This window comes from Rattus rattus, chromosome 13 (genome assembly GCF_011064425.1).
Source record: "Rattus rattus isolate New Zealand chromosome 13, Rrattus_CSIRO_v1, whole genome shotgun sequence".
Taxonomy (NCBI): Eukaryota; Metazoa; Chordata; class Mammalia; order Rodentia; family Muridae; genus Rattus; species Rattus rattus.
The window spans coordinates 46,654,653-46,681,057 of record NC_046166.1 but is presented as its reverse complement, the minus strand read 5'-3'; the positions used below and the strand labels follow the sequence as shown (position 1 = coordinate 46,681,057).

General features: G+C 43.3%; 1 protein-coding gene across 2 annotated transcripts in view; it reads left to right on the top strand.

The window, feature by feature from the left end:
• Slc7a2 (solute carrier family 7 member 2) overlaps positions 1–26,405 on the top strand; it is a 53,752-nt gene that overhangs the window by 10,893 nt on the left and 16,454 nt on the right. For both annotated transcript variants that reach the window (XM_032918848.1, XM_032918849.1), the window contains exons 2-3: positions 22,587–22,977; positions 23,849–24,004. In XM_032918848.1, the coding sequence (XP_032774739.1) occupies positions 22,602–22,977; positions 23,849–24,004 (532 nt within the window). In that variant the 5' untranslated portion in view covers positions 22,587–22,601. The remainder of the gene's footprint in view (positions 1–22,586; positions 22,978–23,848; positions 24,005–26,405) is intronic.

Sequence of the window (26,405 nt, the reverse complement as noted above, 5' to 3'; positions counted from 1 at the left end):
GCACCGTTTCCCACTCCCACCAACAGCTTGCAGGCTGTCTGGCTCTCGCTCTCATCCTAACTTTTGGAAGGGATTTTGTAGTTACAAAGTTACCCAAATGCCTGAAAGAAAAAAAAAAAAAAAAAAAAAAAAAAAAAAAAAACAAAGCAAGCCTTTCACATTTATTCATAAACACAGACTTAATATCTTGCTGGTATTTTTCCAAAGTTTAAAAGATTTATCCTCAGGATATCTTGTCTGAGTTATAGTGAACATCATGGGATGGGAACTCCTAGGATTGCTTCAACGTGCAAGTAGCAAGTAAATGTGGATTACTCAGCAATGTTCGTTTCCCTCCACGTGTACATGCGTTCATCCCTTGTAGGAGTGCTTGGCAGCAGAAACACGTCTGTTCGTCTGTGGTGCTTGCTTCCTTTATCCCAGAGTCTACTACTAATTTGGCCCCAATTCTTTGGGTCCAGAAAGGAATATAAGTGAATGAAACTATAATGCAAAATAGTAAGGAATTCGTGGAACTAAGGTGAATCAGAGACCAATCAACTTAGAAAAATTCTCTGTGTCCCAGGCATGCATATTGCAAACTGGGAGCGGTGGCCGATAAACAGTTGTGAAGGACTCACTGGGCTTAGCAAATCGAGAGCTTGAGGCAGGAGGATTGAGTTCAGGGTCAGCCTGGGCAACTTAGTGAAATCCTGTCTCAAGATAAAATGATCGAGTCGGGTGAGTAAGGTGCCCTCCTGGCGTGCACAAAGACCCGGGGCAGGTCCCCAGCGCTTCATAAACCAGAGCGAGAGCCTGAAGCAGGCGGGTCACATATCCCACAGGACCCTGGGATACCCAGCAAGACTGTCTTGAAAGAAAATAAAGACCAAGCCAAAAAGCAAGAGTGTGTTCAGATGGCCCGGATGCTACATGGGCTGGACCAAGTGAGCAAACGGTGGAGAACTCTTCTCTAGCCTTTGGATAAACGTTTTTCTGTCCTGGGGGTGGGCACCCTGGCAGAAGCCTGCTCTTCTGAATTGCATGCAGCACTGACATGGAGGGGAAAGGGGAGGGGATGGGAAGTCTCGGGTAAACAGTTAACGCTGGATGGGTGGTTGCGTCAGTTGAACCTTTAAACTTAAGAAAGGTTTACCAAATCAATATTTACTTGATCTAAGTGTTATGCGCTTGTGTAATGACCCTTGACCCCTTTCCAGAGTCATCAGTAATGAGAGCATGGCTGTTGGTTTGTTTTTGGTTTGTTTTTTTTTTTTTTTTTTAATCTCTAGTCCCCATGGTCGTAATGAATGCAAGATTGGGGATGGTGAATGGGTATGTTCAATACGTACTTTAGAATAGAACACTTGCTAGGCAACCTGACTGTCGGTTTGCCTGTGTGCGGAGGGGACCAGGGGCTGAGCATTGATTTATTCAGCCACAAAAAGAACTATCATTAAGAGTCCAGCAGCAGCTGTAGCTCATACCTGTCAGAATCACCTATCCCACAGCCACACCATGTCCCTTCTTGTTGTTACCGAACTCTTGCGTTCTTTCATTGACCTTTAAGTAAGGTCGTGGTCTTCAGACCCAGCCCTCCCTCCTATCTTTTGGTAACTCTGTATCGGAATGCTTCATCAGGATATAAGAAGATGGGGCCGAGGTTGGGAATTTAGCTCAGTGGTAGAGCACTTGCCTAGCAAGCGCAAGGCCCTGGGTTCGGTCCCCAGCTCCGAAAAAAAAGAAAAAAGAAAAAAAAAAAAAAAAAAAAGACAGTGAAGAAGATGGGGCCGGAGCAAGATATCCGTTCAGGAAAATTTTGAGTTCCTGCTACATGGCAACACCCAAAGTCCCTACCTTTGTGCAGCTTACATTCTAAGGGTCTTTATACTGTGCGTCATCAGGCCCTGCCACACTGCCTTGTACTCCAGGGATCGACCTGACTAGAGCAGCAAGCGAATGGAGTAAAGATAGGCTCATGTAGACGCTGTCAGAAATGGCTGGGACCGAGTGGATTGGGCTCTCCACTGGAGATACCACAGCACCCTGGGAGCTCTGTGTGTTCATTAGGTAGGGTTGAAAAGGGAGGCAGTGTTATTGCATACAGCTCAAGATGGGATTCTACATACAGATAAACAAGGAGGCAGGGTTTGTGGTGTACAGTGGGATCGAAGGGACTTGGTTTAGTTGACCTCTGTAAGAACAGTTTCTGTAGGGAAACAGACTTCAGGTGGCAAACCTCACATGGGAGAAAGCTATGGTAGATCTTTTCAGCACGCACTGCCAACACTCTCACCTTGTCCCCAGAGGAAGACTTGGCCAACCTTTGAGCCTGAAGCTAATGGAATCGGTAATATGTCTGTGCCCACGTCCACAGCACATACTACGAACTTTGCCCACTCCGAGCTTCCTTCGCCCTGCACACCCCACAACAGCTGTTAAGGAGTAGCGATGATAATTCTATGTGAAAACGTCAAATAATGATTGGTCCCCACCTCTTCAAACACATGCCTTCTGTGGAAAAAGAAAACTATGTTAACTCTAACTGAATTTACACTGATTTACTTTCAGGAACGGAATAAAGCCCCAGGAAACCTTTGGACAATAGAAAGGGGGCATCCTTGATGTTATCAGAGGTCAACTGAAATAAAAATCAAAACAAAGTAAAAATGTAAAAGATAAACCTTGAAGGGTCAAGACACTTTGCTCTCAAACAGTTTTGAATTCAGAAATATGTGAAGACTTCAGAATATTAGATATTTGAGAAGCCAAAAGTTAGACTAAGATTGTGACAGGGAAATTGTAAACTCTGCCCAGCATTTTAGAAAGTACAAGGCGATTGCACAAAAATCTGCATCTTTTTGTTGCAAATAGCATTATTTTAAATCACCGAGGGATTTTACAGCCACAAGAAATAGGTTTTCAAGATGCAGTAGCATTCTTGACGTGACACTTAACTAGATAATTTGTCTTCATCTTTAAAGATTGATTTTTTTATAATGCTTTCCTGACAAAACGCTGCACTCTCCTTCTTCACCCAGTAGTGGCTTTGAGTATTTTAACATTGAAAGGTTAGAATCTCATGCAGATGAAATTTTAAAATTCCAACGCTTTTCGGATATATTTTTGGTAACATCTTGATGACCTCCAAATGTCCTGTCATCGGCTAAGTGTTAGGTGGGCTGCCAAGAGGCTGAAAAAAGGAAGAATTCAGCATTTTCCCATTGCTTCTAGGCTATTTGGAGCAGAGCAAACAGTAGAGGCTTGCCAGCCCTATAGACCTCGAGTACAAATGTCGATGGTTTTGAGTGCTTTTGTTTAATAGTGCTGAGTTTGAGTTTCATCCTCTGAAGACGTGCTGAGGGTTCAGTGACGTACACATGTCAGGAGCCTTAATGGGGGAGAAGAGTGCTGAAGAGCCTCTGCTATTTCCAGACTGATATCCCAGACTGAGGTAAGACAGCCTCCCCTAAAAGCAGAGTTCTTTTTCAATTACGCTTTTCTCCCCATATGAGTCTGAGACATTTGTTCCCTCTATTTTCCTTTTCCTTCATTCCCCTGCCTCATCCTCATGCATCAGAACTAAAGAAAACACTATACCCGGCAGCCCTGTGGCCTGGAGTTTCTCTGCTGCTACTATCCTCAGCTGGATGAGGTAACCATTAGCTAACATTGGCCCCTCACCAAGCCATGGCGACGAGTTTCTTTCCTGAAGGCATGCTCCGGGTAGTGTTTCATCTCAGTTTAGAAGGCGTACTTCATAACAGGACTATTTATTCGTAGAGAACTGCCTGTGCCTTGCTTTCTGGGCTGTGGACATTAACACTTTGGTCATTCTGAACACTCACTGTTTGCCCGTTATGGGGAAACTGAGCTCTGAAAGAAATATAGACTTCAAGCTTATCTTTTCAGATAGCGTATCCCAAAACTTCACCCCCTGCAGCAAAATACAAGGGCAGCAAAAGGGGGAAAAGGAGAGGTTATATTCACTGTCGACCCCCCTGCATTCTTTCTAAAATGCTAACACACATCGAGTGTACATTACAGCCTATTATAGATAGTCAGACAGAATTGGTTCTGTGTCCTAACTTGGTATGCCCAGGATCTTTGTCTGTTCAAGGTGCCATAGGAAATAACTGTAGATTGGGGGCTCAAACCATGGGCATTAAGTTGGTATCATTCTGGAGGCTGAATGATCTGGGAGGAACTCAGTCGGGGCTCACTTACAGATGGTTCCTTTGCTCTGTCTTGACATGGCGGAGGAAGAGTGCCAGCTCCAGGGTGTATTAAAGACATACTTTCATCATGGGGGCTGGGAGAAATCTACCCACATGATCTCACGGAACCCTTATTCCCTCCCATAGTGTCTCCCCCCAAAAGCCATCACAGAGTTAACACGTTCAGGGGAAGTGCAGGGAGACACAGTCCATCCACTGAGCTGGTGCTTCCTGGTTTTCTCGCCTAGAGACCAGAGCCGATAACAGCAGTGAGTAGTAGTTGTGTCGTCCTTAGGGGTCCCAAGTTCAGTGCTCCTCGATGAAGGTCGCTCACATATTGATATGTATTTGTAAGCCTGTCTTGCTCCAGGAATTTACTATAACTATAAAGTTATAGAGTGATGGTTAAATTCTTTGTAGCCTTATCCAAGTCTGTCTTCTGTATTCCTGCTTCATCCTCTGTCTGTCCGGGTCAGCCTTCATCCTGGATGTGGGGTTGCTGACAGACTCCCTTTTTGTCTTTCCTGCTCCATCTTACCTCAGCCATTCACTTCAAGATATGTGTTTTTAGAAATGGGGGTGGGGGAGTTTCTGTAGGTCTTCTGAGCTGGGGCAGGTGAGTTCTTAGACCAAACACACACACTCTTCTTACCCAGATGGTTCTGTTGGCTTGGTCTCTACAGTCTCCTCCCCATAACGCCTTTGAGAATGACTGAAGAACAGCACTCTGTGGACCCTGGTTCATTTTAAATAAGTCTCTGTGTGGTCATTTGGAAACTGGGGTGGGTATAGAAAAGTCTAAATGGTTACAGGCATGGGATGGAATATTTGTCACCCAACCATGAATTCAGACACAATATAGTTTTGTTTTTATAAACCATTTGTGATTACATCACAAAGCACATAAACTAAGTGTGCATTCTATTTAAGTTTTTAATTGTTTGGGGGGGGGGAGAAGTGTGGGGGGAGTATCCTGCTGGTTACCTTTTTAGAGCACCAAGGAAGCTTCATGGAGAAATTAAGATTTGAGAAATATAGAGGGAGGAAGAAAAGGGCTAGACATAAGGGGAGGTGAGTATTTACTGACTTAATCCTAAGTGAGACTAATGCCTGACACACAGAATAGACAAGACTGTGAATGCTGGACAAGTTTATGTGTGGATGCTTACCTGGGTGTCTGAATCACATCAATGCACAACTGGAGATTCTGGGAGCTCAGAACCCCAGACTGAAGGGCTGTAGTGCCAGAGGTACCTGTGAGCAGCAGTCGTGGTATCTTCCTGTGTATAGATCTCTTCATCTTTAATAACAAGGATAAATATTATACTTTATTAGTATTTATGTATTTATTACATAATATTTATTTATATACAGCTTCCTTGCTGCTTTATCATTGCTCTGTGAGTGCAGACCTGCTGTATAAAACTCTTAAAGTATCCAGAAAAGCCTGTCCTTCCAGCTATATGCTCTAAGGTACTTAACAAGTTGCTGCAGGGCTGAAATATTTGAGACTGAAATGACCTTTTGTAAACCTGTGTTGGGCTGAGCATTTTTTAGATTTTCTTTATTTTGAAAGAAAGCACATATTACCATGATGACATTTGCTCTCAGATTGGTTGATATTATTGATTAAGCTAACATATGCAAGGTAACCATAATTCTACTGATTCTATTCTCTTCCTCCTTTTCTCCTTGAGCCATTGTAGGTTGCTTGCCTTCTAAAAAGAAATACACTTAAAATGTGAAGTTGTATATTTTGCTAGAAGGAGGACAAAGAAGTATTGATATTTCAGAAGAAAATGGAGGGAAATGCTTGTAGGGGTTAGGCAATGTTTGGTATACTTTGTGTGTTTCCCATATAAATAAACAAACCAAAAGAGCTTGTAAATGACCTGTGCTTGTTCCTTGTGATTCTGGTAAGGGAACAGATTGTGTGGCTGTAAACATTTGCATCACATTCATTTGGCAGGATGCTGATAACCCTTTTAGTCTGCATTCCTATGTTGGTAGTTTGATTGACACTCCTACTCCCGTTGGTAGTATATGCCCTTCCACCCATATTAGCTCCTGTCCGCCATCCCGTAGTGCCTCTGAAACTCCCCTAGTCAGAGCACACAGTGAAGACAGCCATACCAGGACTTGGCTCTGAGTGAGCCAGTAGCCCCAGAAAGGGTTTCTTCATGAGAAGGAGTTGTGGCTCTGGGCTCTGGCCTTCTTTCAGCTTTCTGGCAGTGACTCTCTCATTAGCCTGGGGTGCTGGGATATGCTTGGCTCAGGAGGAAGACTCAAGAAAACCCAGCTCTTGTGTCCATGCCCGGAATGATGTGTTACTGGCACGCGGCTATTCGTACAAGGAAGAAACCTAACCCAAATGTGGAGGCTTTCACTTTCCCGTTTAAAGTGCTCTGTTCTGCACCTCTAGGCAGTAAAGTATTGCCCAAAGGCAACGCTTAAGGAATTGCGTTTGGAATGGTTTTTAAACTGAGACTATAGGGGCCAGCAGGGCAGGTCAGTTGGTAAAGGCTTGCTACGGAGACTCACAACCTGAGTTCAATCCAGTTGGTAGGAGAGAGTCAACTCCTCCCAGTTCCCCCCTCCACTTGTGCACCATGGTATGTGCAACACAAGTCGGTTATATTTAAATCGAGATCACAAAGACTTAAAAATCTGTGGGAATGCATTAATGACTGACTATAAGGGCTGCAGAACCTCAACTTCAGACAGGGAAGGAGATTATCTGGCTTATTTTAGGAGGGACCCTTCTCACCCCTTTCAGTGTCAAACTGATGGGACTTCAGATACAAGCGCTGGGGTTTAAAGAGCCCTTCAGATCACGAGTTGAATTTGAGGCTGTCTAGTGAGCTAACAGCAGGTAAGCTGTAAGGGGCTCGTGTCTCTGGTCCGTAGACACCAGGCAGATGGCCTCAGGACCTGCCTCACATGACAGTGAAGTGAGCTCCTGGTTCCAACTGCTGCTTTCTGGGTTTTCTGACATTGATATTGGACCATAATTCTAACACAAGGACTTTGTGGTAAAAGTGAAGACAGAAAAAAAGAGGTTTCAGTTTTCAATATAGGAGAGTTTTTATGATAGCGAACCATGTTAAGACCAGAATGTATTGGCAAGCTCTTGGATGAAGGTTTTAAGACACTCAGGACATTGTTTCTAGGAGTTTATATTGGGTTATTTTTGTATGAAAGCAGAACATTTGAAAGCTTGAAGGATTTTTTTTTTGAGGTTTGAAATTCTATGAAAGCTGTGAACTGTATTCTGAAATTTTTGAATATATGCATAAGCGTCCAAATGCTTGAGTTTTAAAGTAGATTTGTAAGTAAAGTAACTCATTGGCTATTGGCCATTGCCAGAGTTGTCCGATAAATAATTTCCTTCCCTGCTTCAAAGTCATAAAAGTTTTTAGATGTTTATCCTGGGCTTGAGATGTGTGTGGATTCTCTAGTTCCAAATGAAATGGTCAGAACATGTTAATTTGTACATTTGTTTATTGTTTCTGTCCACGGTTGTGTTTTTATTTCCACAAAAGTAAAAAGTTGGCTTTATTCATTGTGTTGGTTTGTATATGCTTGACCCAGAGAGTGGAACTATTAGGAGGTGTGGCCTTGTTGGAGGAAGAGTGTATGGTGGGCTTGGGTTTTAAGACCCTCATCCTAGCTGCCTAGAAGCCAGACTTCTCCTAACTGCCTTCAGAACAAGAGGTAAAACTCTCAGCTCCTCCTGCACCATGTCTGCCTGGATGCTGCCATGCTCCCACCATGATAACAGACTGATAGTAGACATTAAGCCAGCCGCAATTAAATGGTTTGGTTTTTTTTTTTTATAAGACTTGCCTTGGTCATGGTGTCTGTTCACAACAGTAAAACCCTAAGACATTCATGTTCTTTCCTCAGTGCCCAGGACAATGGCAGTTTAGAAATGGATCTAATCAACTGAACTGTCCGCATCATTGACATACCTTATGTGTGTTAGGGATTTCTCAACTTTTATTTTTCACATCAATAATTAAAGAAAGATGAAGCCTATCCTTACGAACACACATTTGTCTGTTTGTCTCCGTGGTTCTTTGTTCTCACTTCATGTATGCTGAAGCTGGTTTACTAGTACTTTTCGTTAGATGTGACTCCTAAGTGCGAGGTTCTGTGGGAGAAGCTTGGCCCTCGGGGTGGCAAAGTTGAGAGGCTATAGGACGTTTAAGAGTGCTGCCAGGCTGCACTTGGTTATGCCATTGGAGTCATGACCCCTCTGGAGGGATTAAGGTAGTCCTTGTCAGTTCTAAATTAATTCTCACAAGAACGTTGATAGTGAAAGTGTGAACCCGGCCTCTCCCTGAATCATGGCTTATTTTGCCATATGATCTCTCCTCATGTTCCCCACATGAGGCCGTTCATGATGAAGCTACGACAGTGCTCCTGAATCTCCTGTTAACTGAGTTAATACCTTCATGAGGGAAGTGCCCAGCTTCAAGCATTTCGTTATGGTCACAAAGGGGGGCATATTGTATATATTTTAAGAAAAATTTATCCCTAATAAGTTGAATTTATCCCATTCTAGAATGAGTCTTTTAGTTTTAGAATTTACTGTATCATAAGCTACTGTTGTTTTTAATTGTGGTTTTTTTTTTTTCTGGGTATTATTATCATGTGCCTGGTTGGTTTTCCTTCATGTGTATAGTTAAAACATTGACTGGTCCTTTTCCACCTACCTCCAAATTTTTCATATTTTTTTGATGTGATGAATCAGTAATTACACATATAAACGGAAAATTAAAAATCCAGAGGATAACCACTGTCGTTAATGGGAATTTTTTTCAGTTACGTTTAGTAAAATTTTTGGCGTCGTGTTTCTTTTTTTTTTTTTAAGATTTATTTATTTTATGCATATAAGTAACTGTAACTGTCTTCAGACGTACCAGAAGAGGGCGCCAAGATCTAAACAGAGGTGGTTGTGAGCCACCATGTGGTTGCTGGGATTTGAACTCAGGACCTCTGGAAGAGCAGTCAGTGCTCTTAACCACTGAGCCATCTCTCCAGCCCAGGCGTCGTGTTTCTTACATGTTAGGTCCTTGCATTATTGGGTGTCTATTTGCTGTTCCGTTTCTCCCCTCCACCTGTGAATTAACTTGTAATGGGTTTTGTTCCTTTTAATGCTGGGAGCTCTGATTTACCATACACTGTCCAGGTGGTAATGAATTCAGGCCACCCGGGCTCAGGCCTTCTCTCCACTCAAATGTATTACTTTTCTGCTTACGTGCAAAGAATCTTTCTCTGTATCTAATATGCCCCTTAACCCACTCACCGAGTTTTTCATTTCTCTGATTATATTTTTTCCAGAGGCCTGTTTGGATCTTTTTTGATTTAATCTACTTGATTACTTTTCTTCTTTGATTCATATATTTAAACAATATTCTGATCGTTTGCATTTTCATATTCAACTGTGATTTCCCATTATCTGAAGTTTTAGAAGGGCCACCAGTCACTTTTATATGCCGTGGTTTATTTTATAGTGTCCTGGTTTGTTTTGTTGTGTGCTTGGAAAATTTTGGTTGTAAGTCCCTAATTTGCCTAATTGAATCGGTGGGAATGCTGAAGCCCTAAACTGAGCAGGCTTTGCTCTCAAGAGGATTTGCATTCATGCAGAATACAGGCTATGAGTCTTTTTTATTAGATACACAAAAGCGCTACTGACCTTGGCCACTTGGATCCTGTTCTCATGCTGGGGACCAACACTCTGGTTTCTGCCCTCTGGTCTTCCACAGACATCTGACTCCTTATTAGCTGCACATCCACTGTTCTGCTTCTGCCTCATTCAAGTTCACTCTCTCTTTCCCTCTGCCTCCCTCCCTCTCTCCCAGATCTCCCTCCTCCTTCCCTTTCTCTTTTCCTCCCTGGTCCCCTCCCCTCCTTGTAGGCCTTCCATTGCCCTTTTGTGAATGCCAGTAAACTGCTCTTTCATTGACTCAGAACTCAGCTGAGGTTTGGAAGCAGTCCTCTGAGTAGCCAGCCCATCCTGGCTCTGGGAAGCAGACTGCCTGCTTAGTTGCCGAGCATTAACAGTCTGTGTATGCTTCATACGTGCACTTGTGATTTGGGGAAGGCGGTCTTATGCCTGTCATGTTCAACAATGACAAATGTTTTATAAGATACAGCCTCTGAGCTCTCAAGTCTCTTAATATTTGAAATGCATGTTGACCATCCATAACCCCAAATTCTGAAATCCCAAATCCTCTCAATCCAAAATGTATTGAGCTCAAAAATTTCAGATTTCAGGTATACATGCTGGAGGGGTAAAAGTCAGCAAATATTCCAGAATTCATCAGATAAGTGACACTTAGCTGGTACTAAACTGCCTTGCACAAAGAAGACACTAATGTCCATTAAAGGACTTTCAGGGATGGAAGAAGAGGTGAGCCAAGGGAAGCAGCGTGCGCCCCTTTGCTCTCCCTCCAGGTCCCCCGCGGTACCACTGGGCGTTCCTTAGAACTCTCCAGACGGAGGTCGACTGGGAAGATGGCTCTTGAACTGTCTCATAGCTGTCATCAGAGAGGGGAGAGGGATGGTAGTGGGGGTTGGTGGGAAAGCCTTGGGCCTTGATTTTCTCCTTTAAGGGTTTCCAGCTCTCTGTTTCGTCAGTTTCTACATAACTATGCTCTTTCTAAATAAAAGTAGGCAGCTCATACGAATGGAGTAATTTTGGTGTCCCAAGATTAAAAAAAATTCCAAATATCTATCCATGGTGTATGTTACAGAAATAAATTAATAGCCCCTTTCCCCTGAACCACATGCCATCCATGGGGTGCCTGGTCTGTAGGGGGCACTTAACATGTGTGTCTCATGGGGTCTGAGAAGAACCGAGTTGCCTTCATCTGGCAGGTCAGAAAAGCAGGTGTCAGCATTGAAAATCTCTCTCATCCGCAACCCCACGCTGTGTCCACATTGGGCACTGCTTTCAGGGGCTGCGTTGGTCACTTAGACCAAGTGAGCGCTCACGCACACGCTAACAGAATGCCGTCTGAAGATTGTTAGCTTCTAAAATGCTCGGTTTCCTATGAGTGGCCCCTGGCTGGAGAGCTTTGTTATTGTTATCTCTGAAAGGGGTCAGAACAAAATAAAACAAAACAGTCTGTCCCCCCACGGTCCCCTTTCGCCACTCAGAAGTGAGGAAATTACAAAAAAGTATTGATTGGGACAACAGTCAAGGGTGACACAGAGTCAGCGGTGGCCTGGCATGTAGATAAGGACGACGTGCGATATTGTCTCGTGTTTTCTCTGTATTGTGTGATTTTTAGAAATATCCTTTAGCGCCTGAGGTTTGCCTTGACTCTGTAAGGCGAAGCATGCCTCTGCTCACGCCTTACGTGTGCGAGGGTGTTCACCTACATCGCTAGAGAAGGGATATTTTTCACTGTGGGTATTTTTTTGTTTGGGGGAAAACAATCGTAAAGGAGTTCTTTTTTAAAGGGGCAACTGCTAATTTGGTGGGTCTGCTAATTTGATTGGCCATGATAACCAAAGTAGCCGTTCCAGTAGGAAGAAATATAATCACTACACTGTCCACCTGAAACGCGTACAGTAAGGACAAACAAAAAAAAAATACTCAAACCCAGAATAAATATAAGTATTAGTGTCTGCTGAATGTTCTTGTCTCTCCGTGGATGGTATGTGCTCCACAGAAGGATGTCCGGACAATGGGACACTGTGGATAGCAGTGTGGGACATGGGAAGTAAGAGAGGCCCTGACGGAGGCACTGTGACAATCTAGAAGGATTCGTTTGCTCAGGTCTTAATTTGACAATCATCTGTTTACTTTTGAATGGTTAAGTTAGAGCCCTGTTTGTCGCCTTAGCGATGGGCTGTAGATGGACTTCCACTCAGGGACATTAAGCAACTTGAAGGTTCTAGAACTGCAGATGTTGAAATATCATTTTTGCTGTTTGCCAATGAAAACATTTTTGTGAACAGGGTTTTTGGCTTTTTTGTTTGTTTGTTTGCTATTTGTTTGTTTTTAAGCCTCCTTTGAAAGATTCTTAGACAAACCTGTTCTTTGTTGACATAAAGTAAAAAGGAATAGAGTTAAACAGTGAGAATTTGAGAAATATAGTTCACAGTAAGTACTTTTTGGTAATATTCATAAAATGTCTCTCGGAGACGGGAATATTTTGCTTATAACTAATAACATTCTGTAAAGACTAGCCAATGTGCCACCCCCAAGTCTTTTTAAAGCAGGTCTTTTAAGTACTCAGAGAAAAGTAAGGCTATGGCTTCCTAGACTATAGTCTTAAATAGTAATGTTGTTTAAGAATAAGAAAAAAAATCAAATATGTGAATCCTGTCAGATAATGACTCCTTAGACCGAAGGGGGAGCAAGGCAGGTAGGCAGATACCAGACAGAACAACTGTGGCTGCCTCGGGAGTTCATTTGAGCAGTTTAACATTAAAATTTGCAAGAATAGAGAAAGTAGTATGAAGTTTTGAAAAATGGCAACAAAATATTAGAATTGAAGTTTTGTGAAATAGTTCACCATATGAGTGGTCAAGAATGGAATGACCCAGGATGGAAGCAGTAGGTGACTGAGAAAAGACAACCAGTGAGATCCCCCTTTGAGGGGTCCGTGCAGTAATGCGGTCTGACTAGAATAGGATACATAAACCAGGGGCAACTGGAAGCCAAAGGTGGAGAGAAAGGGAACACTTAAACCTGCCTCAGGACTTCAGGTCCAGGTGAATTACACGTCGAGGTGTTAGAAGAACTTGTAGAAATGTGCACTTGGTGACCCTCTGTAACTTTAACACCCTGAAACAGGAGGGAGCTGAAAAAGAATAAATTACCCTTATCTTCAAACTGGAGACCCTGGGAACCACAGGTCAGACACTAATCACCAGGAAAGGTTCAGAGACTTCTAGTATGTGCTCAGAAAAGAAGGACCGGATGCCCAGAAGGCATCACAAGCTTCTTTTTGCTGTGGTTAGTAGACCAGTGGGGATGGGAAGTGTGGGTATGTACACTGTATGCAGTGGTGCACAGCTGTGATTCAGGCATTCAAAGGGTTGGGATTGGAGGACCATAGGTTGTAGGCTATCCTGAGCTACAGGGACAGAATGAACGAGATCCCATCTCGATAAAAAGGCAGGGGAGAGCCAAAGTAATATATCAGGGTTTTTCAAAACTTTTAACATCTTTTATTGTGGCAGCCTTGGCTACATAGGCAAAGAAATAGACTAGAGAAAATCATAGCTTAGCCGTTAGCTGCTTGATGTGCCCAGAGTTTTGTCAGAAGGCCAGTTTCCTGTGGGAGGGACATAGGTGATATGACACGAGGCCGTACTCTTGCCTTTGTCAGGCTTAGCATGTTTAATGTCACTGATGAAAGATGGAAGACAAACCTGTCAAAATGGCAGTGACACAAAGATAGGCAGGACATTTAGTGACTTGACTGGTGGACCTGAGCTACAACAGTCTCAAGCGGGACACTGGAAATGCTAAGTTTCAGTTTGGAAGTGGTATGGTAAAACATTGTGGAACTGAGGCATCCACTCATATAAATATCTTTGATAAAAAACAAACAAAAAAAAAAACCAGTCGTGTGTGTTTGAGTTGGCTTCAAACCTGGTATGAATCAGTCACTTCTTTGTTGAGCTGATGGATGCTTGTCTATATTTCAGAATCTCTGAGAGGGTGTCAGAAATGCAAACACAAAGTAAAAGTTTCAAGAAACTTAACAGCCTTTAGGAATATGTTGATCTCTAGAGCTTGCTCAACAAAGGTATCCAAGATCGGGTGACTTACCGGAAACAAACTGTGTCACAGTTCTGAAGTCACAAGTCCAAAAGTCAGAGTGACATCCGGGGCACAGTTCCCCAGGACTCTTGAGGGACAGTCCCCTTTTCATTTCCCTCTGCCCTTATGGTGGGTAGTCCTCAACCTCTGCTATACCTTGGTTCGGAGATGTATCACCGACTTGTGCCTGTTACCACACGGCCTTTTCCTGTGTGTCATGTGGCAGTTTCCTCTTTATATGTGAGAGCACAAGTCCTATTCTGCTAGGGCTCGCCCTAATGGACTTAAAGCCCACAAAGTCCCTCATTCCACACAGTGTCACCACACCAGATCCTGGAGTTCAGAACTTCACAGATGTTTTAGAAGGACAACTCAGCCTGTAATAAGGAGTAAAACGTGTTCATCCAAGTAGTTGTCTATATTATAAAGACCGAAATGACCTAAAAGTACAGAGTAAACTAGGGGTGTAGGGTAGATGCTTTTGACAGTGTGTGAGTTTGCAGCTGGGATCCCAAATACCAAGAAAGAAAAAGAAAAAGTGAAAGAAAACAACAACAACAACAACAAACTAGTCCTGGGAGAGCAAGAGTGACCTAACTTAATGGAAAGGGACCTGTCCAGGTAAAAAGGAAAAAGTACTTTTCCAAGAAGAAACACCAGACATAAAGCCCCAGATTATGTGTTCTGGGGAAGTTAAAAGGAAATCCAGTGTTACTCAAGGCAGAGAGGAGGAAGTAGAAGATGGGCTAAGGGGATAAGAGAAGATCCAAAGCCTGTACACCATGTTTCTCAGATCAGGGTGGTTATTAAAAACAGCAAATTGATGGAGGTATGTAGTAGAGTGGAAGTAGACTGTAGTGTTCCGCCACGTCTGGAACGCTCTGCCTTGTGGGGTGTGTCATGCCTTCTGTCAGGGGTTCTCAGTGTCTTTGCTGGGCTTGAATGGATCTGTGTACCTGAGGAAGTGTTTGGGCAGTAGCCATTTCGATTTATTTGAATGAGGTTTATCTGTATTTGTTGTTAAGACAGAATTAAACTCAGGGATAGAAACGAAGAACACATTCAGGAGGCAAAAGGTTTTCTAGCAGTGAGCATTATACAGAGGGAAACAGATGCCTTCATACCTAGCCCTTCTTGAGGTGGTGCTGGTGGCGGGGGTGAATAAATGCTCAGCAAGGTGAGTTGAGGAGGCTGTTTCCTTAAAGGTCCTATACATGAAGCATCCACTATGTTTTGAAAGATGGTATTAAGATTTCTATGTCCTATAAGATAGATAATGAAGAAGATTAAAAATAAAAAAAAAAAGATTAAAAATCTTAGTACCATTGGAGAATGATCAAGTACCCGAATTCCTTTAAAAACTTTGGCAGCATTTTTAGCTAGTTCCCTTAAGTCCATGTGTCTTTTCTAGTACGCGATAGTAGTCTTCCTGAGAGTCTTTTAAGCTCAAGTCTTCGGCACATCTCTCTCTGTCCTTCCCTGCCTGTTCCTTCAGCTGCTGATCTGTAGTCCACTCATTCTGACGAGCTTAATTATAGAGATTCCTGCAATAAATATATGTTAAGTGTATTATGTCTTATGTAGAAATGATGGCATGTGAATACGTGCATTTTGTTTCGTACCAAACAAGCAGTGTTACCTTCTTTGGGGAGGAAGGAACCAGAGAGCACCCAGCAAGTACTTTTTCCCAAGTATATTTAAGAGGAATGTCATCCTTCACCCCACCTCCTGGAGGGGATCTTTAGGAGATTCCTGTTCTCAAAATCTCCCTTCCTCCCAACTCTCTTGGTAGGTAGATACCTAAAGTACTCATTCCTTTCAGACTGTTGACTTTCCTTTGAGAGAAAAGGAGTCAGGGGCTGGTAGAGAAGGCAGAGAAATGTCTTACTGGCTTCAGTGGCTCAGACACCTGGCATGGGGACAGAAAGAGGGGACCAGGAGACGAGCCAGGAGCAGCTAGGAACACACAGGTCAATATCTCTCTTCACATGTGTGGGCGAGAAAGCAAATGTTCCAAGGATAGTTTGTGGGCAGGTCAGACCACAGCATTCACGTGGAGAGCAGCAGAACTCAGGGCTACAGGGCTAAGCTGGAGAAGCACAGAGGAGTGATTTGGAAACCCAGGCTAAGGGCAGATGAGAGTCCAGTGCAAATAAGATTCAACGCATTAAAAATAAAACCTACTGGTAGCATTTCATAGTTCTTACATCAGTGTTCTGATGTTCATATATAGTGGGATAGATATCCAAGCATTCTTAAAATTATGGAAACTAAATTCTACTTTCTTAAAATAATTCATTTATGAACCTTTGTACAGCATGGTCTCAAGTATGTGTTAGTTCTTTCAAACACCGTTTAAACCGAGAGCTGGGAAACGGCAGCGTTAGTTTCCTGGATATAGCGCTCTCTTCTCTCTCTCCCTCTCTCTCTCTCTCTCTCTCTCTCTCTCTCCACACACACACACACACACACACACACACACACACACACACACAGCATGTTAGTGCTAAAGCCGCTGAGAGTCAAATCAAATAGTGTTTTGTAAAACAGCAGCAGAATTTTGGAGTCAAAGAGAGTTTTTATCTTTCTTACATTCTTTTTAACTGAACACTATAAATACACTACAAATGTGTGCTCATAATGTAAATTGCTGGTTTTAAAATACTTTATGTTGGATGTTGTGTGTGAGTGTATGGCGTGAATGTGTGTGAGCATGGGGTGTGTGTGTGTGTGTGTGTATGTGTGTGTGTTGCACACTTGGGTGCACATAGGTGGAACCATAGCTGGATAATAGATGTCTTCGTCTAGCACTTTGTCTTATGGCCTTAAGAGTGCCTTTCTCAGGGAATCGGAAGCTCTCTGTTTGGGCTTTGCTAGCAAGACAGCAAGCTCTGGGGTCACCTTTCTCTCCCCTAACACCTAGTGTTTGGTTGGAGTCCTGCAGAGCATACCCAGCTTTTTATGTGGTTGCTGGGGGTTCAGACTAGGCCCTCAGGCTTGCACATGGGTGACGAGCCATCTCATCAGCCCTCATTTGTGAGTCATTTTTTATAAAAACTACTCTTCCTACATTATTTAAATACCTTAAAAGTTTTATTGATGAATTACTATCAGATAGGTTTCAGTTATGAGATAATAATTTAAATTTTAAATCGCACAGTAATGTAAACTTCTGTTTAAGTCAAATCAGTGCATGGAGGAGCTTTTGGTAAAGATTTTATATATTAGTAACTTTTGAGAATTCTTTTATTGTTTATTATAGAAATGACTGTTACTAGTTTGCAAAACTTAGATTTATTTTTCCAAGAAAAGGGTTGCTTCAGATAAAATAAAGATTGTTTAACTTCCAGTTTCAGAAGTAGCAGAGGATACGAGTTTATCTAAGTTTCAAAATGAGTTCAAAGATTGTGGATATTGCTTCATTGTTAGAAGAATGCTAAATGGTTTTCCCATTAATATTTTTGCTTTAGATACTGTGCTGTTGGCAGCCTGGCTTTATTTACTGTTTATTTAGCTTTTGAGACAAAGTCTGTGTATATGATCCCGCTGGCCTTGAACTCTTGATCCTCTTCTTCCAGCCGTCAGAGTGATGGGACTATAGAATTTCATTGCCACCTTTAGCCTCTTTTTTCCTTTTCTTTTCTTCATCTCTTGAAAACTTCACTGTCTCCAGCTCCAGCTGGGGTCTGAGCAGTGTGCCCCCTGGTGTACATTCTGGTAATGCAGGACCTCCCTTAACACAGGCCACAGGGATAACAACCAGTCTGCCTGTCTCTGGTTTCTGTCTCTATGCTCCCCCCTAGAATGGTTTTAAAGGATTTCCACTTAGACATAAAAAGTTTCCATTTTTGAAATTTCTAAGGCTTGACCTTTGAGAGAACTTGAAGTTGTGTTGAGCAGTTGGTAGGCTGAATTCAGTCAGAAATATGAAAATGAAGACAACTTTTGCTTTAAAAATATGCTTGTGGTTTAAGAACGCCATTGTTTCAAGTTGGGCTCATTTTTAACATTGTCCTTCATTTGCATATTCTAAATCTAACTCGTAGTTCTGCGCCATGGGATGAGCTGGCATCGGTTTCCTCACTTGCTCCGGGCACACAATGGCAGTGTTTTATTCTGAAGTAGCTGAAGCCAAGTGAACTTACAGAGTTCCCATAATCAATAGCTGTGTTTCAAGGATCTTCCCAAGATGCCAGAGATAGTGGTCTCTGCTCAGACGTTGTTCCTGGAATCTAAGAAGTGCCAAATCAGAGCATTCTTTTCAAAACCGGAAGTGCAGTATCAAAAGTGACCTTTTTTTATTTTTTCAAGAAATAACTCTGTAGCAAAACCGCGAAACTAGGTATCCAGCTACATTTTTTGAGCTAAAAATGGGTGTGAATTCTTGTCAAATTCCTTTCCCACCACAGTTCGATGGGAGGAATTTTTTTGCCTAGCACTGAGACAAACGTGGTAGAATTTTAGCAGCCAGTTAAGTAACTTGGGGGGGAAGTGCGGGTTTGAAAGGGGGTGTTTTGCTTCTGGGAAGAATGAATAAAGGAAACTAGAGTGTCCTAAAACAATTCTCAGCTCTCTGCCTTCAGACAAAAGATCTCCGTTGTTCTCCAGGCCCCAGCCTAGTCCAGGCCTGTAGTTCCAGCATCTGGAGTCCAGAATTTGGTGACTGACCCAGAAATAAATAAAGCCGTTTGATTCCTGAGCGGTGGCTAAATGCACAGGTTCCTTCAGACCATCTGAATTCCCTTGGCATCCTAGAATTGGCAGGGTGTTAAATGTAGAATTAAGATCGTATGAATTGCTTTTAAAACCCTTATGGTCACTTTTTACAGTTTCCTTAAGAAGCAATACTAAATGACTCCCCCACCCCCGCCACCGCCACCCCTTGTTTTGCTTTATTTTACTGTTTTGGTTTACTTTGGTTCTGTTAGGTTCGAGACAGCACCTCCCCATGTAGCCCAGGTTGGCGTAGGAATCATTTTGTGGCTTTGAGATGCTGATCTTCCCGCCTCAGCCTCCTGAGACCTCCCTTACAGGAATGGGCCTGAACCTTCTTCTTGCAGAGAGGGGCACATTGGATGCCACGACATCTGGCCAGCATAAAATGACAGCTTGCACGGAAGCTCGCCAGACACCATTGGCAACAGTCAATGGACAACAGCCAAAGATTTAGAGCTTTGAGCTTCTGATTTGTAGGAAACCCGCACCAGTGAAATACCTTCTTCCTTGAAAAGTCCACACCAAACACAGCTGTCCGTGGATGTATGTAAAGGGCAGGCCTAATGGGTATTAAACTCCCAAATACCTTACTGGGAAAATATGGATGTCCCCAAGGAATTCCAGCTAGGAGCCTGATGTTGGAAGGAAGATGAATTCGCAGGAAGTGAAGCACATGTGGTAAGAGATAAGCAGTTCAGGGTTGATTGAAAGCAAGGGCCATAGAGTGGCCCCCGCAGCACCACCAGACAGGACCGTCATTGGTAGTTTCTGGTTTTAGTGAGCAGACAGCTCAACACAGCTTATAAGACCAGGGAGTTCACTGGAACAAAGGAAAGAAAACAGTCTAACGCTGCAAGCTCAGCAGGGCTGTGGGGGAAGAGAAAATGCAGCAGATGCCTCTCTGGCCCTGTCTTCCAGCATGGCGAGTACATTCAGTCACCCTCCTAGACACTTTTCCATCATAAACTATTGGCTTGTGTGACCCAGTCATTTTCTTTAGAGTTTGGGGGACATCTGAGTCTGCCCTGTCTGTCCGTTTCTGGCCCAGCTACCTGTGGCTTAGGGGCTGGGGCAGTGCTGTAGTGATGGAGGAACAGCTGGCCAGTGACTGGGCTTCAGCAAAGTTGGTGATGCTGTACATTGCCTGCAAAGAAAGGCCCCAGAGCAACGCTCTCTCAATCTTCCTTACGCTGTGGCCCTTTAATACAGTTCGTCATGCTGTGGTGACCCCAACCGTAAAATCATCTCATTGCCACTTCACAGCTGTCATTTTCCTACTGTTAGGAATCATACTGTAAATACCCGATATGCAGGATACCTGAACTGGGAGCCCTGGTTGAGAACTACTGTTCCAGAGTCACATGCAGTGGGTTCCGTCTTATTTCTGTGACGTTGACTCACTATACAGTACCTCCATTTGTTCACCTCTGCAACGGAGCTAATAATAGGCCTAATCTATATAGGAACATTGAGAAAGCCATGAGACAATAAAATGAAGGGTGTCAGGTAGTACCAGGCTTGTAATGAGCTCCACAGATCTTTGGCATTTTTAACAGTAGCACTCGCGAGTTGGGTTTGAAATAATTTGGAGAGGGGCATCTTCCAGTGTTTGCGGTGGCGTGTGTAGAGTAACTGGCACTAGCAGCCTGGGAAAGGGGAACAGGTGGTACCCGGTGGCATTCAGGGTGATTTACTGGCCAGCCATTACTGAAGAGAACGGGCGCCTGCTTGGTGCCTATGCTGTGACCAAGCCAGGGCGGAGTGCTGACTGGGCAGCTACTCTGGTTACCCCAGCGCCCAAGGCTTTGCTTTCTTTATTTCGCTCTTTGCTTCATCCTGCCTTCTCTTGCCCTGGGAACAAAGTTACACGCTTTCAAAACAAAACAAAACAAAAAAACTCATGTTCATCTATTTCTGTGAAACCACTGTGTCTGTACCGCAGCTGTGTCTTTGCTCTTATGGAGGTAAGTGCGCCCACGTGTCACACACCACCAGTTGTCTCTAGGAAGGTTCCAAAACCCTGCATCAGCTGTTCATCCGTTGTATAACCTTGGGAGAGTTGCTGGCCCATGGGAAATTTTGAAATAGTACGTTTTTACTTTAACTTTCTGGCCATACCGATTCGGTACGTTAAAGGGAAAGAAAATGTGTCATCACTACTGTAATTATTCATTTGTAATAGCCTCAATTGGGTCTTTAATTTTTACTTATCTGGCCTTTGCCATTCACCTATCTTCCTTTAGAGGGAAAAAAAAGTTGTTCAGAAAATTCGATATGGAGAAAAGATAGGGTAAGCCGTTAGGGAAAATATTTGCAAAGAAGTGTTTTTCAGAAAAAGTGATTTTAGGTTTCAGTGCAAAGGCTTGGTTTTGTTGTTGTTGGCTAGTCCAGGTTCAACAGTGACCATTTCTGATTGGATAATATTTTGCTTTGAGAAAATCACCTCTCAAAGACAAGTAAAAAGAGTTACGGTCAGTAATCCAGGCCTCCAGGCCCGTAGTGTTTTCTCCTTTGCTACCTTGTTTCACCTATTGTTAAAACTCTGTATTGGAATGTTAGAATTGTAGCATGTAATTCATGTGGACTGTGAAGATGACAAAATCAAAAAAGCTAATCTGGAAGGGGGCTAAGGGGGACAGGAAACGATCCCTGAACTATACATTGTAACTGAATTTCTGTCAGGCCAGAAATGCACAAAACATGTGACTCATCACAAAACGGGCAGAGAAAGGAGAAAGAAAAACCTGGGTTCTAAATGGGAGACGCTAAGTGGTTGCAGGCCCTGGGGCTGCCTCCTCTTGTTCCTCCCGTAGTATTTTTGTGAGACCCTGTGGTCATAATGCAAGGACTAAGCTTGACAGATCATCCTTGACACAGGGCAGGAGTGAGAAGATCCGTTTCTGTGACCTTTGTCTCAAATATGGAAGGAAAGCTACAATCGAGGATAGACATTTTTCTGTAACCAGCAGATTTCAAACAATACATACGGGGGTGGGGGGGATGTCTGCCCCCTGGTGTTAACCTGGTGGTGTTACCATCAGGTATGAGAGTTTCTGCTTTTTGGCAAGAATTAAGTAGTCACCAAAGTCTAGGTACTTAAAACCTGCCATTCTTTGGGTTAAGCATGTACTAAGGAAGATTCAAATGTATCAGTAACCTCAATAAAACCTTGCAGAGGCATGCACATAGTGTTGATCCCCTCCGGCCTCTTTGTCTAATTACCTTCAATCTCATCTAATGTGTAACTTTCATCTTCAAAGGAAGCCACTGTTGTAGCAATTAACAAAATAATCATTTGTTGAAAAGCGATATGTACCTATTCCTACTATCACCAGAATCCCTGATTCCACATCGATGTTAGAGCCCAAGTATCCTAAGGCCCAGGACAGGGGACAAGAGTTGTGTTATGTCACCGGGTCTGATGAAGTGGAAGGGAACAGCACCCCACGTCAGCAGATCACTGTGCAGGTGTACAGCCCATGGAGAACGAGCGGACCGGACTTCATGTCCGCAGTTACACAGACTGACACACAGGACCCCATGCCCCCTCCTCCCGGGCTGCTCCTCCCGGGCTGCTCCTCCCGGGCTGCCTTCAGTCTGCCCAATTACGTGTCCCTAGCGATGACACCAAATAGACCGTTTAAATTACAGTCTTTCTCTTGAGCACAGGTTGTACATATTCCTTGGAATTAACGTGGAGATAGATGGTAATAATAATATTACTATTGATGAAGTACATAGAATTTAAAAATTAACACACCATCAAACTCTCGAGCCCTCCCAGATGCTGTGGACCAAGTACCTATTAGATAAAGGGACCCTGCCCTTCTTTGTTCAATGGGAGGGGAGATGGCCTCAGACCCCTCCTCTCCTCTCTCCTGTAGGTTGCTCTCTTCACCATGATTCCCTGCAGAGCAGTGCTGACTTTCACACGATGTCTGATCCGGAGAAAAATTGTCACACTGGACAGTCTGGAAGATTCCAAACTCTGCCGCTGCTTAACCACCATGGACCTCATCGCCCTGGGAGTTGGAAGCACTCTCGGTGCTGGGGTTTACGTCCTGGCTGGAGAAGTCGCCAAAGCTGACTCCGGCCCGAGTATTGTGGTGTCTTTCCTCATCGCTGCCCTGGCCTCGGTGATGGCCGGCCTTTGCTACGCTGAATTTGGGGCCCGAGTACCAAAGACTGGATCTGCGTATCTATACACATACGTCACGGTCGGAGAGCTGTGGGCCTTCATCACTGGTTGGAATCTCATTCTGTCATATGTCATAGGTATGCTTCAAAAACAAGTAACAGTAGTGTACAGGGTTCAAAACAGCTCTCCAGAGGATCTCGGCACTAGGGATAATCATGCACTGCTCACCTTCCGGGTGGTCCTGAGGAAACCATTCATTCCCTGTCTCACTTCGTCATTGCAGAAGTCTGATTTTGCTTCCACTTTGAATTCATGATTCCCAGTGGCTTTGAAAAACTGAAGTTTTAAAAATAATTTTTCCTTTTCATGTGTGTGTGTGTGTGTGTGTGTGTGTGTGTGTGTGTGTGTGTGTGTGTTCACATGCATGCTGGAGCACATGCTTCTGTCTTCAGGTGCACAGGGAGGTCAGAGAATAATGCCACAATTTCTCTATGGCTCTCCTACCTTATCCTTTGAGGCAGGATCTCTCCCTTGAGCCCTGTGGTTACAGTCCAGGTCGTCCTGGCCAGCTTGCTCTGGGGCGTAGTCTCTGCCTTCTAAGGCTCGACTTACAGCTTTGCCACCCAGTGCTACTTACGTAAGTGTCTGAACTGACATCATGCAAAGTACAGCTAACGTTTTAACTGCTCAGCCATCTCCCCAGCCCTTAATTTCATTTCCCCAGCTCTTTATTTCAGATAAAGTTGTCTGATAGGAGCATTTAATTGCTGCTATACCTGATCATCATGATGCTGCCTGGGATGCATAGCAGGACTACCTCAAAAAAAAAAAAAAAGAGTCCTTGTGATTTTTTTTTAATTACAATATTAATTTGGTTTTATAATGTGGTTAAAATTTTCAGTTGGTGTGAACTATGCCAGGTTTCTCCAGGAATCAACTAGGCAGATGTTACGTTAATTTTCTACCTGCAACCTTTCTTTTATTCTCTTAACATTCTGTTTTGGGTAGGTACGTCTAGTGTCGCAAGAGCATGGAGTGGCACCTTCGATGAGCTTCTTAACAAACAGATTGGCCAGTTTTTCAAGACCTACTTCAAAATGAATTACACCGGTCTGGCGGAGTATCCGGACTTCTTTGCCGTGTGCCTTGTATTACTTCTGGCAGGTAAGCTACTCCGTCATATGCATTCCCTGTAATGAGCCACACTACCGGGCCGGGAAGAGTAGGTTGCATAGACGTTGGAGCCTGCGTCCTCTGAATGAGGTCAGCATTCGTGTCAGTGCCCATAGGGTCAGTGTCGAGTCGCTGAAGCTTCATTGTCCTGTTTCACAAAGAGGATTACATACACGTCTGTGAAAGGGGGAAGCCTCACATCTGAGGAAAAGGCTCCTGGGGTGCAGTAAGTCAGAGTACGAAGGCATCAGTCTGTGTTTTGAGAGTATCGATTTCTTAATGCTAATCATAGACCGTCAAGAGCGGGAAGGGCATTTGTATCAGACAAAATGTAGAGTTCCATAGCATTGCTTCATCCTGATGATGCAACCATGGTCATTAACAAACATATTATTTCTAGAGAAAAATAGTGTTTTCCTGCCATGTATCCACTATAGACATCTATTTGCAGAGGAAGCATCCAGCTCCCTGGCATTTTCTAATGCACATACTTCTAGTCAATATTATATAACAATAGCATTATTATATATAGTATTCTATATCATGTAATATATACTAATATATAGAATAAGCAGCCTAGTTAATATTAACGTGTTTATTTATAGATGGCTCCATTAAACTTAAAATATCCAGCTTTAATATCTTCATGATGAGATGCCAATAGCTATGACTCATGTTCAGAACTGTCAAATATCATAACAAGACCTCAGCTGTAGCCTGAGTCTTCGTCCTCTGCTCACTGACCTCCAGTCCTCCCTTTAAATGTTCTCTACACTTACATTAGAATTTTGTTCCTAGATTGTTTGAGAATTAAAGTCTCTGTAAGTATTCACTCAAGCTGCAATGCCGTATGTTAGCTGAAACTTGTTGTATTAAAGCGACCAGGGAAGCATGGGAAGCGTTCAGATGAAGACTGTATTTGGGTCCAGTCACCTATAGGTGGAGGATAAGGACTTAAGTAGACACTGCATTAACATCTTTGGGGAACCTAACATAAAACGTGGCTTTGTCCTTCTCAAGTTGGGCACCCATAGGCACCTAACCCGATAGCCACTTACAGAACCCACAGCTGTGCCAACCCCACAGCGTCCCTTCGTGCCACTAGGACATTAGTTGATGCGTCATAGTGGGAACTGTACATGCAGAAGGATGAAATTCAACTGTTTTCATCTATGCTTGCACTACTTCCGGGACAGTAGGTGCTGTGCATGTAGGGAGAGGCAAGCGACCTGCTGTGTTCTCTTCTCATAACAACCACTGCTCCAGTAGTAAAGGCTTAACCGAGATCCATAAGCCATATTATATGTCAGGTGGACTAAAGATACAGATAGGATAAACAGAATAAGGGTTTAAAAACTGAAAGGAAAGTGAATATTGGAAGGTTGAAGTTTAGGGGAAACCTTATTAAAAGTAGATGCTAAAATAGGGACATATGGGTTATTCCAACAAATTTATAAGCAACATATTAAGGTTAAAGCAATCTATAAGGTCAGTTTGTTTTTAGCATTTGCCTAACACACACAGGCCCTGGGCTCTATACTTACCACTGAAAAACCCAAATGAAGTAATTTTTATAATGATAGAGATGGAAAATACAATCTACAAATGACTAGTAGACAGCTAATAATATTAATATGTAAATACCTCTTGTAAATAAGTATGAATAAAATACTCTGACTTAAAACTTGTGCATTGTAGATGAGGCCAAATTTTGCTTTGTATAAAAATGCATGCCTGGGTCTCGGGAGATGACTCAGTGGATAAATTGCCTGCCATTACAAGCATGACAATGTGAGTCTGGATCCCCAGAACTCACCTAAAGGCTGGTAGTGGTGATATACATTTGTAACCCCAGCACTGGGATGGGGGAAACCAAGGCAAGTGCATCCCTGGATCCCTAGAGTCTATTGGACAACTTGTCTACCCAAACTGAGGAGCTCCAGTTACAGTGGGAAACTGTCTCAAAGATGAAGTTTAGAGAATCAAGGCAGACAGCCACAGCAACCTCTGACCTCCGTATGCACACTCATGCACATATGCACACATCCACACCTGCCTGCTCACTTGCAGGCATGCACACACATGCACATGCACACTGCATGCCCTTCTATACACTCTACTTTTTCATTTTCGGTACATCCTGACTGCTGCTCTCCTTCCTCCATTCCTCCCAGTCCCTTCCAGCCCAAACTCCCCTCTCCACCAGATCTACTTCTCTTTCTCTTCAGAGAAGAGCAGGTCTCTTAGAGACATCAACTGAACACAGCGTAAGATACAATGAGACTAGGCACAAACCCTCCCATCAAGGCTGGATGAGGCAACCCAGTATGAAGAAAGGGGTTCCAAGATCAGGCAAAAGAGTCAGAGATACCCCCACTCCCACTGTTAGGAG